General features: G+C 43.8%; 1 protein-coding gene across 1 annotated transcript in view; it reads left to right on the forward strand.

The window, feature by feature from the left end:
* Positions 1-7,520, forward strand: part of LOC311105241 (janus kinase and microtubule-interacting protein 1-like) — a gene marked incomplete at both ends in the record, with an annotated part of 30,570 nt that extends 23,050 nt beyond the window's left edge. The window contains 9 exons of the mRNA XM_084147324.1: positions 2,550-2,651; positions 2,723-2,776; positions 2,934-2,999; positions 4,065-4,133; positions 4,251-4,328; positions 5,592-5,798; positions 6,947-7,012; positions 7,371-7,415; positions 7,494-7,520. Coding sequence (XP_084003450.1) covers positions 2,550-2,651; positions 2,723-2,776; positions 2,934-2,999; positions 4,065-4,133; positions 4,251-4,328; positions 5,592-5,798; positions 6,947-7,012; positions 7,371-7,415; positions 7,494-7,520 — 714 coding nt within the window. The remainder of the gene's footprint in view (positions 1-2,549; positions 2,652-2,722; positions 2,777-2,933; positions 3,000-4,064; positions 4,134-4,250; positions 4,329-5,591; positions 5,799-6,946; positions 7,013-7,370; positions 7,416-7,493) is intronic.
* Positions 7,521-12,023: the final 4,503 nt, after the last annotated feature.

Here is a 12,023-nt window from a genome sequence, read left to right on the forward strand (position 1 = left end):
CAACAACTGATGTAGGATATCTTTCATGAGCTCTTTCATATACTTTATTAGAGTTTTTCCTTTTTTTTGTATCATATTAGTATCTTTCATAGTATCCTTTTTTTCTATATTTCATGATAACTTCATAGGAGATACTCGATCACTTCAAGTAAGTCGCTTTGGATAAAAGCGTCTGCTAAATGGCATATTATTATTATTATTATAAGAAGATATATCAAAGAAACTCGTAATGCACACACATAAGGATGGGTGGAATGGACCCAAAGAGCCTCTCAGTCACTTACACTCATCCATTTGAAGTCGCACAGTTTAAGTATGTTTTAAAACCCTATTCTTTGGTTTGCATTTTAAATCATGTTTCTCCACCCACCTCATTTGGACAGATCCTGAGCATGCTAGCCTCATCATGTACAGTGGGGAGAACAAGTATTTGATACACTGCCGATTTTGCAGGTTTTCCTACTTACAAAGCATGTAGAGGTCTGTAATTTTTATCATAGGTACACTTCAACTGTGAGAGACGGAATCTAAAACAAAAATCCAGAGAATCACATTGTATGAGTTTTAAGTAATTAATTTGCATTTTATTGCATGACATAAGTATTTGATCACCTACCAACCAGTAAGAATTCCGTCTCTCATAGACCTGTTAGTTTTTCTTTAAGAAGCCCTCCTGTTCTCCACTCATTACCTGTATTAACTGCACCTGTTTGAACTCGTTACCTGTATAAAAGACACCTGTCCACACACTCAATCAAACATACTCCAACCTCTCCACAATGGCCAAGACCAGAGAGCTGTGTAAGGACATCAGGGATAAAATTGTAGACCTGCACAAGGCTGGGATGGGCTACAGGACAATAGGCAAGCAGCTTGGTAAGAAGGCAACAACTGTTGGCGCAATTAATAGAAAATGGAAGAAGTTCAAGATGACGGTCAATCACCCTTGGTCTGGGGCTCCATGCAAGATCTCACCTCGTGGGGCATCAATGATCATGAGGAAGGTGAGGGATCAGCCCAGAACTACACGGCAGGACCTGGTCAATGACCTGAAGAGAGCTGGGACCACAGTCTCAAAGAAAACCATTAGTAACACCCTACGCCATCATGGATTAAAATCCTGCAGCGCACACAAGGTCCCCCTGCTCAAGCCAGCGCATGTCCAGGCCCGTCTGAAGTTTGCCAATGACCTTCTGGATGATCCAGAGGAGGAATGGGAGAAGGTCATGTGGTCTGGTGAGACAAAAATAGAGCTTTTTGGTCTAAACTCCACTCGCCGTGTTTGGAGGAAGAAGAAGGATGGGTACAACCCCAAGAACACCATCCCAACCATGAAGCATGGAGTTGGAAACATCATTCTTTGGGGATGCTTTTCTGCAAAGGGGACAGGACGACTGCACCGTATTGAGGGGAGGATGGATGGGGCCATGTATCACAAGATCTTGGCCAACAACCTCCTTCCCTTAGTAAGAGCATTGAAGATGGGTCGTGGCTGGGTCTTCCAGCATGACAACGACCCGAAACACACAGCCAGGGCAACTAAGGAGTGGCTCCGTAAGAAGCATCTCAAGGTCCTGGAGTGGCCTAGCCAGTCTCCAGACCTGAACCCAATAGAAAATCTTTGGAGGGAGCTGAAAGTCCGTATTGCCCAGCGACAGCCCCGAAACCTGAAGGATCTGGAGAAGGTCTGTATGGAGGAGTGGGCCAAAATCCCTGCTGCAGTGTGTGCAAACCTGGTCAAGACCCACAGGAAATGTATGATCTCTGTAATTGCAAACAAAGGTTTCTGAACCAAATATTAAGTTCTGCTTTTCTGATGTATCAAATACTTATGTCATGCAATAAAATGCAAATTAATTACTTAAAAATCATACAATGTGATTTTCTGGATTTACAGACCTCTACATGCTTTGTAAGTAGGAAAACCTGCAAAATCGGCAGTGTATCAAATAATTGTTCTCCCCACTGTAAGTACTGTACATCATTCAGTTCAGTTCCCAACCCTGACCTATTCAGTTCAGTTCCCAATCCTGACCCATTCAGTTCAGTTCCCCAACCCTGACCCATTCAGTTCAGTTCCCCAACCCTGACCCGTTCAGTTCAGTTCAGTTCCCAATCCTGACCCGTTCAGTTCAGTTCAGTTCCCAACCCTGACCCGTTCAGTTCAGTTCCCAACCCTAACCCATTCTGTTCAGTTCCCAACCCTGACCCGTTCAGTCCAGTTCAGTTCCCAACCCTGACCCATCCAGTTCAGTTCCCAACCCTGACCCGTTCAGTCCAGTTCAGTTCCCAACCATGACCCATTCAGTTCCTTTCCCAACCATTACCCATTCAGTTCAGTTCCAAACCCTGACCAATTCACTATCATTCTCACTCACCAATCTACCCAACCAGAATATTAGTTGTGAATGTGCTGTCCACTTTAGAGGTCTGGCTGTTGTGGTCTGTAAATTAGATTGGGAGGACTGTGTGTGTGTGTGTGTGTGTGTGTGTGTGTGTGTGTGTGTGTGTGTATGAGGGTGGGGTTAACTGTCCTTGTTGTCCAATAGGAGAGGGAACACAGGCCTCCAGCCATGGGCTTCCACGTGACTACCTTCCCAGAGAACAGCAACAGCGCTCTGCAGATCTTCTGCCACCAGGAGGGCATCAAGGTAACACACAAACCACATACCCTGTCTCCCTCTCGCAGCGTATAGAAACTGGATATGTAATCCCTCTTTAGGATGTGGTTATTCCAGATCTGATGAAGAAACTGGATATCCTGGGAGATAATGGGGTGAGTTTACACTCTCTCCACTGTTCCTAATGCTCTCAATATAATGATCTTACAAAAATTCACAATGCTATTTTCTCCCTCAATTAAAACCTTAATAAATACTTTAATCCTTCCCCCGATCCTCTATATCCATTTCTTGTCTTCTCCTCCTCTCCAGAACTTGCGTAACGAGGAGCAGATTGTCGTCATCCAGGCAGGGACGGTTCTGTCAATGTGTGAGAAGGTCAGTCTCTCCTCCTCCTCCTCCAACAACACTGGAACATTGTTACATTGTGGGAGTCAACCCGCCTGCCCCCTCTTCCTCCTCCTTCTCCTCTTCCTCCTTCTCCCCTTCCTCCTCCTACTCTTCCTCCTCCTTCTCCCCTTCCTCCTCCTACTCTTCCTCCTCCTTCTCCTCTTCCTCCTTCTCCCCTTCCTCCTCCTGCTCTTCCTCCTCCTACTCTTCCTCCTCCTTCTCCCCTTCCTACTCTTCCTCCTCCTTCTCCTCTTCCTCCTTCTCCCCTTCCTCCTCCTACTCTTCCTCCTCCTTCTCCCCTTCCTCCTCCTACTCTTCCTCCTCCTTCTCCTCTTCCTCCTACTCTTCCTCCTCCTCTTCCTCCTCCTTCTCCCCCTCTTCCTTCTCCTCTTCTTCCTCTTCCTCTTCCGTCTCCTCTTCCTCTTCCTTCTCCTCTTCTTCCTCTTCCTCCTCCTCTTCCTCTTCCTCCTCTTCCTCCTCCTTCTCCTCTTCCTCTTCCTTCTCCTTTTCCCCTTCCTCCTCCTACTCTTCCTCTTCCTCCTCCTTCTTCCCTTCCTCCTCCTACTCTTCCTCTTCCTCCTCCTTCTCCTCTTCCTCCTCCTCTTCCTCCTCCTCTTCTTCCTCCTTCTCCCCTTCCTCCTTTTCCTCTTCTTCCTCTTCCTCCTCTTCCTCCTCCTTCTCCTCTTCCTCTTCCTTCTCCTTTTCCCCTTCCTCCTCCTACTCTTCCTCTTCCTCCTCCTTCTCCCCTTCCTCCTCCTACTCTTCCTCTTCCTCCTCCTTCTCCTCTTCCTCCTACTCTTCCTCCTCCTCTTCTTCCTCCTTCTCCCCTTCCTCCTTTTCCTCTTCTTCCTCTTCCTCCTCCTCTTCCTCTTCCTCTTCCTCCTCCTCCTTCTCCTCTTCCTTCTCCTTTTCCTCCTCCTTCTCCTCTTCCTCCTCCTCCTCTTTATCTCTAAGCCTGCCTCTGACACCTGCTGGTCATATCCTTTATCTACTGTGGATTTAACTGTACAGTATGTGTTGAGTGTGTCTGTCTCTCTCTCGCTCCCTCCATAGTGGTTAAAGCAGATAGACAGCACAGAGGAAGCCTTGACCCAGAAGATGATTGACCTGGAGAATGAGACGGTGAGAGACAAAAAAAAACATCTGACCATGTATCAGGGTTTTTTCACTGCCTCTGACGTTACGCCATTGTCATGGTGATGCAATGTGATATCCTGTGATGTGATGTGGCTGTTCCAGGACCTGTTCAGTAAGCAGAAGGGTTTCCTGGAGGAGGAGCTGGACTACAGGAAGCAGGCCCTGGATCAGGCCTACATGGTACAACACAGCAACATGATTGGACAAGAGGGTTACTCTACAGCTGTTTCCTGCTTGTAGGAACATGGGTGGTGGTCCTCAGTTGGTAGAGCATGGAACTTGAAGTTGCAATGCCAGGAGAGTGGGTACGATTCCCGGGAACACCTATACGTAAAATGTATGCACGCATCACTGTAAGTCGCTTTGGTTAGAAGCGTCTGCTAAATGGCATATATTATATTATAATTATATATCACAATGGTCATTATATTATCAAGATGACATGCAATAGTTTCATAAAATACATGTTGTAAAGTACACACTGTCAGCCCTCTAAATGATGTAAACCCATCAAACATCACTAACCCACAGACCAAGCCCTGCTGTTTGAGTTTGTCATGTGTTGTCGGGGATACTGCATCTTCTACCTCAATGAACCCGTGTTTGCACTGAGTACTAAAGGACAGAAAGAGACACGCCCTACTGACTGGGGGAGTATGGCTGTGCATTCACTGTTCAGACACATCCCTAACACTCTCTTAGACGAACACAGTAAGATCCCGAGACAGGACGTCTAGTGATTCCCTCAGTGAAGTGTGCAATTCTAATGAGAAGGTTTGGCCCAGCGATTGGCCCAGCGTCGTCCAGGGTAGGGGAGGGAATGGCCGGCAGGGATGTAGCTCAGTTGATAGAGCATGGCGTTTGCAATGCCAGGGTTGTGGGTTCGATTCCCACGGGGGGCCAGTTTAAAAAAATATGTATTCACTAACTGTAAGTCGCTCTGGATAAGAGCGTCTGCTAAATGACTAAAATGTCAAATGTCAAAATGTCAAGGTGTATCAAGAGGAACTACACGTAGGCTAGAGATGTGTGAATGTCCCCAGAGTAGAGGCATGAACAGCCCATATGATTTATATTCTTCCCATCTCTAACTTGATTTAACAGTCACTACCACCATGAGTTAGGTAACAACAACAGTATCCAGCACTCACCACCATTTATTAATTTGATTCAGTGTGTGTTTTTGTGTTTTTAGTTCCACTTTATACAGTGTCAATAGAAGCATGTATTTACATGGTCACTACACTGACATTATAAGCTGTAAACAGGCATAACAGTTGTAAGTACTATGTAACAAAGTGGACTTTAGTACCTACACTGTAGTTACCATGCAATTACCATGAAAAACACACCATTATAGTGACACTAGAAATAAAGTGGAACAGTGTTTTCCATCTCTGCCATGATCACAGTGGCATACCTGTGTGTGTGGCTGTGTGACAGAGGATCGCGGAGCTGGAGGCTACGCTGTATAACGCTCTGCAGCAGGAGCCGGGGGGGCGTGCGGTGGCAGAGTCTCTGTCGGACAGGCAGAGGGAGGAGCTGAGGCTAGCTGTGGACAAACTGCGGAGGCAGATACTCAGGCAGAGCCGCCAGTATGACAGTCAGATCTTACAGGAGCGCATGGAGCTGCTACAGCAGGCCCAGCAGGTAAGGGAAGGCCTTAACCTGCAGCCGCCACAGAGAATAGATGCAGTATCCCTCCTACTTGTGTGTGTGTGTGTGTCCTTGTGTTTTGTGTATTCCTCCAAACCTCAGCATTTCACAGAAGTCCTATCCTTATTCCATTAGTCTTTATGCTCCTAACCTCAACATGACACTCCTAACCTTAACATAACACTCCTAACCTCAACATTACATTCCTAACCTCAACATGACACTCTTAACCTCAACATGACACTCCTAACCTCAACATGACACTCCTAACCTCAACACGACACTCCCAACCTCAACATGACACTTCTTATCTTAACCTTAGGCGATCCATTGCTTCAGAAACTAACCATCAACTTTCTAATCAATAACACAATAGGAGTTTACTAAAGACATCAATTATAATAAAACATTCTCTATAACTGACTTGCAGTTGAGACTTTTTTCCTAGTCCTCTTCAGTGGTCTCTCGTCCACCAGCCCTGCTCGGTGCAATACAGGATCTCATCCTAATCCCGTCCCCCAAAACCACTCTTTTCCAGGCCCTGCCTCTCCTCTGGCTGACTCACCCTCCCATGGTTATGATCTAAGCAGCTTTTAGGGTTTAGGTCAGCCACGAGAATGTGATCAGTGTGGTTCCAGTGTTTCATAACTCTGTCAGGATTACCTACCAGTAGACTTGGACTGGTGTGCTTCCAGTGAAGGTTTTGGATTTCACGCTTGTCTGAGTCTGTTTGTCTCAAATAGTATTTAAAGAAGAGGAAAGGAGCAGATGGAGGTGTGTGTGTGTGTGTGTGTGTGTGTGTGTCTACGCGTGTGCGTGTGTGTGTGTGTGTGTGTAGCCAAGACCAAAGGTCAGTCACTAAATCAGCTCATGTGGTCTGAACAAAGATTCACCATTGTTCCACTTGCTCATTGTCATGGCAGCATGATTTTTTTATTTGAGGCTGTGCAACAGCTGCCATGGTAACACGGGAGAAGTGCAGCTTCTGGGAATACATGTGGAAAGGGTTGTCGTCACTTTCATTAGCAAGTGTTTAGCAACCACAGCCATTTATTTTTCTACTTCTGAACTATAATACAATGCCTGTCGTCAGTAGGAAGTTGACCTCCTGAACCATATGTTCTGTGTTATTTGCTTTACAGAGAATAAGACAGTTGGAAGGCATGATTGAGATGCAAAAGACACAAGTCAAGGAAATAGAAGAAAAGGTAGATATATATGTAATTTCTCTCTCTGTCTAAGAAACATTAATGCACATGTTGTGGGCACAGGTGGCTAGTGGAACCTAATTTGGGGAGGAAGGGCTCATAGTAATGGCTGGAAAAAAATGACTGGAATGGTATCAAACACATGGTACCGCTCTATTCACTTAATTCCAGCTATTATTATAAGCCGTCCTCCCTTCACCAGCCTCCTGTGGTTGTGGGTCATGTGAGCATGTAGTATAACTCTTTAGTTAGAATGATGAACAGTAACATGTGTCTTCCTCTCTCTCCTTTTATTAACATTCTTTAACATTCTTATGATTTTTTTAGTTTTTGTTCCTCTTTTTGTTTTTCTCACTAGCTTTTATTCTTTGGCCTTAATGACGCTGACATGGACCGACATCAGGTAATGATACACAGCTATGCAACCTCTGTAATACTGTGTAATAACATGATGATGATGATAATTTGTCTGTTTCCTCAGGTGCTAAGGCGCTCAGGTGGAGAGTGAGGAAGAAACGCACAACATATTTGTTTTTTATGCATTTTTAGATGGTTCACAAACCTTATGGCCTTTTTGATAAACATGCACTTTTAATCTGGAATGCAAAACAAAACAAAACCATGACTCTGAAAAGTGAACAAATATCAGAGACATGTAAAGAGATGTATATCAGTGTTTTTTATATAAAGGAAGTCACCTACCATTTCTGGAAGTGGAACAATTAGGTAAACTCTAATGTGAGTTCTAAAAAGCATAAACATTGTGACTGGAACACTGAAGCAGGTCAACAAGGAAAACAGTGATTGAGACAGTGCCTCAGATGAATTTAGAGCCACACAACGAAAGAATGCAATCAGAGAGGAGGGAGGAAGAAGAAGAAGGGGAGGGAGGGGGGGAAAGAAAGCAGGAGGCCCTTCTAACACAGACTAGCCAAGTCCTGGGCACTGGACATTCCCGGAAAGCTCAGCGCATGAGGGTCACCATGGAAACAGCTGTCACGGCCAAGTTCAAAGTGTATGAAGTGAAAGCTCTGAGTAGACTCCGCAGTAGCGAGACACCAGAGGACTGAGGCGACAGGAGGAGTCTAGTCTGTGGAACACAACAAAGAATCTTCAGTAGGTAAGTTACTTAATCTTTACAAAACACCCCCAACACAAATACTTCCTTCTCCAGCTCTGTTGTGCAGTTCTGAGTTATCCATTGGCTCCACATTATATTCATTAATTAGCTTAATCAGAGTTACACAATAGCTTGGCTAACTGGGGGTGATGGGATGAGGGGGAGGTCTTGTTGTTGTTAGGGAGAGGAGGTGGTAAGGGAACTTTAGAAGCATGTCTGAAGCTAGTCAGCCACTTGCTGCAGCCGAGCTGCTGCTCTCATGAATAATGCAATTTGTGTGAGCGTGTGTGTGTGTGTGTGAATGAGTGAGTGTGTGTGTGTGTGTGTTACACCACAGCAAAGGGTCAAGAAAGAGAAGGAAGAGAGGACGAAGAGAGAGAAGTGAAGGGAGAGGAAGAGGGAGGTCAGAGAGGGATAGAGAGAAGGAGGAGAGGGGAGGGAGTTGTTAAAAAAGAGAGGGGGGTTTGACTGAGATTGCAGAAGGAGTGTGTTTGCTACCACACAGTGGATAAATACAGGGAGAGGATCAGTAAGGTTTATGAACGGAAACCGTTGGTTTGCAGGTTCTAGAGAGGAGGTCACCCATGAACAACAACCATGGAGGGGAACATGATTACAGCAGGGACCGGAACCGGAGCTGGCGCTGTAACCATGGTAACAGGTCCCACTGGCACCCCGGACCTCCAGGTTCTGACCCACAGAGTGAAGCTTCTAGAGCACAGCTTGAGAGACAACGTCAGCTCCTTCACTGAGTCAGAGAGCGCTCTGCACAACAGGTGAGGAGTAGGTGACAGAGAGACAGGGATCACGTATCACACAGCTACGACATATGGCCACAACCATATCACATTGCACATGTCCTGTTGTGCGAACATGCAGCTTACCACACAGCATTTTGCGTAGTAACAGACTATTGGTTACCTCTTAGCATGATATCACTGTTTGTGAGGTTTATTTCAAACTTTCCAGTCAGTAAGGTATGTGTGCACACTTGTACTTTCTCTTGGACTGATGACAGGCAAAAACTATTTGACAGTAAGAGGTCTCATCTCTGTTGAATGCTAATGTAATCCTATGCTAGTCATGTAATGGTATGCTAATCATGTAATGCTATGCTAACCATGTAATGCTATGAGAATGTCATGTGATCTAATGAGTCACGTCGTCCTACTATGCAGGATCAGAGAGTTGGAAGTGTCAGAGCAGAGACTCCTACAGAAGGTGGAGGACCTCACTGCCAACTCAGTCCTCCACTGTCCCAGCATGCCGCAGCGCCAGAGGCTAGACGAGCGGCTCCACGCACTCAGGGAGGAGGTACGCTCCATGGTGAGAGACAGAATTGAGATTTACATGAGCTTCAATGAGGCATAGCAAACATACGAGTAAGCCTGTTGTAACTCAAGTAGTGTAAGCCTGTTGTAACTCAGGTAATAGTGTAGTGTAAGTCTGTTGTAACTCAGGTATTAGTGTAGTGTAAGTCTGTTGTAACTCAGGTAATAGTGTAGTGTAAGCCTGTTATAACTCAGGTAATAGTGTAGTGTAAGTCTGTTATAACTCAGGAATTAGTGTAGTATAAGCCTGTTGTAACTCAGGTAATAGTGTAGTGTAAGCCTGTTGTAACTCAGGTATTAGTGTAGTGTAAGCCTGTTGTAACTCAGGTAATAGTGTAGTGTAAGCCTGTTGTAACTCAGGTATTAGTGTAGTGTAAGCCTGTTATAACTCAGGTAATAGTGTAGTGTAAGCCTGTTATAACTCAGGTAATAGTGTAGTGTAAGCCTGTTGTAACTCAGGTATTAGTGTAGTGTAAGCCTGTTGTAACTCAGGTAATAGTGTAGTGTAAGCCTGTTGTAACTCAGGTAATAGTGTAGTGTAAGCCTGTTGTAACTCAGGTATTAGTGTAGTGTAAGCCTGTTGTAACTCAGGTAATAGTGTAGTGTAAGCCTGTTATAACTCAGGTAATAGTGTAGTGTAAGTCTGTTATAACTCAGGTATTAGTGTAGTGTAAGGCTGTTGTAACTCAGGTAATAGTGTATTGTAAGCCTTTTATAAATCAGGTATTAGTGTAGTGTAAGTCTGTTGTAACTCAGGTAATAGTGTAGTGTAAGCCTGTTATAACTCAGGTAATAGTGCAGTGTAAGTCTGTTATAACTCAGGTAATAGTGTAGTGTAAGTCTGTTCTAACTCAGGTATTAGTGTAGTGTAAGTCTGTTGTAACTCAGGTATTAGTGTAGTGTAAGGCTGTTATAACTCAGGTAATGGTGTAGTGTAAGTCTGTTATAACTCAGGTAATAGTGTAGTGTAAGTCTGTTGTAACTCAGGTAATAGTGTAGTGTAAGCTTGTTATAACTCAGGTAATAGTGTAGTGTAAGTCTGTTATAACTCAGGTAATAGTGTAGTGTAAGCCTGTTATAACTCAGGTAATAGTGTAGTGTAAGCCTGTTGTAACTCAGGTATTAGTGTAGTGTAAGCCTGTTGTAACTCAGGTAATAGTGTAGTGTAAGCATGTTGTAACTCAGGTAATAGTGTAGTGTAAGCCTGTTGTAACTCAGGTATTAGTGTAGTGTAAGCCTGTTGTAACTCAGGTATTAGTGTAGTGTAAGCCTGTTATAACTCAGGTAATAGTGTAGTGTAAGCCTGTTATAACTCAGGTAATAGTGTAGTGTAAGCCTGTTGTAACTCAGGTATTAGTGTAGTGTAAGCCTGTTGTAACTCAGGTAATAGTGTAGTGTAAGCCTGTTGTAACTCAGGTAATAGTGTAGTGTAAGTCTGTTATAACTCAGGTATTAGTGTAGTGTAAGGCTGTTGTAACTCAGGTAATAGTGTAGTGTAAGGCTGTTGTAACTCAGGTAATAGTGTATTGTAAGCCTTTTATAAATCAGGTATTAGTGTAGTGTAAGTCTGTTGTAACTCAGGTAATAGTGTAGTGTAAGCTTGTTATAACTCAGGTAATAGTGTAGTGTAAGTCTGTTATAACTCAGGTAATAGTGTAGTGTAAGCCTGTTATAACTCAGGTAATAGTGTAGTGTAAGCCTGTTATAACTCAGGTAATAGTGTAGTGTAAGCCTGTTATAACTCAGGTATTAGTGTTGTGTAAGCCTGTTATAACTCAGGTAATAGTGTAGTGTAAGCCTGTTATAACTCAGGTAATAGTGTAGTGTAAGCCTGTTGTAACTCAGGTATTAGTGTAGTGTAAGCCTGTTGTAACTCAGGTAATAGTGTAGTGTAAGCCTGTTGTAACTCAGGTAATAGTGTAGTGTAAGCCTGTTGTAACTCAGGTATTAGTGTAGTGTAAGCCTGTTGTAACTCAGGTAATAGTGTAGTGTAAGCCTGTTATAACTCAGGTAATAGTGTAGTGTAAGTCTGTTATAACTCAGGTATTAGTGTAGTGTAAGGCTGTTGTAACTCAGGTAATAGTGTATTGTAAGCCTTTTATAAATCAGGTATTAGTGTAGTGTAAGTCTGTTGTAACTCAGGTAATAGTGTAGTGTAAGCCTGTTATAACTCAGGTAATAGTGCAGTGTAAGTCTGTTATAACTCAGGTAATAGTGTAGTGTAAGTCTGTTGTAACTCAGGTATTAGTGTAGTGTAAGTCTGTTGTAACTCAGGAATTAGTGTAGTGTAAGGCTGTTATAACTCAGGTAATGGTGTAGTGTAAGTCTGTTATAACTCAGGTAATAGTGTAGTGTAAGTCTGTTGTAACTCAGGTAATAGTGTAGTGTAAGCTTGTTATAACTCAGGTAATAGTGTAGTGTAAGTCTGTTATAACTCAGGTAATAGTGTAGTGTAAGCCTGTTATAACTCAGGTAATAGTGTAGTGTAAGCCTGTTGTAACTCAGGTATTAGTGTAGTGTAAGCCTGTTGTAACTCAGGTAATAGTGTAGTGTAAGCCTG

The sequence above is a fragment of the Coregonus lavaretus genome, assembly GCF_964263955.1.
Source record: "Coregonus lavaretus genome assembly, chromosome: 29".
Classification (NCBI taxonomy): Eukaryota; Metazoa; Chordata; class Actinopteri; order Salmoniformes; family Salmonidae; genus Coregonus; species Coregonus lavaretus.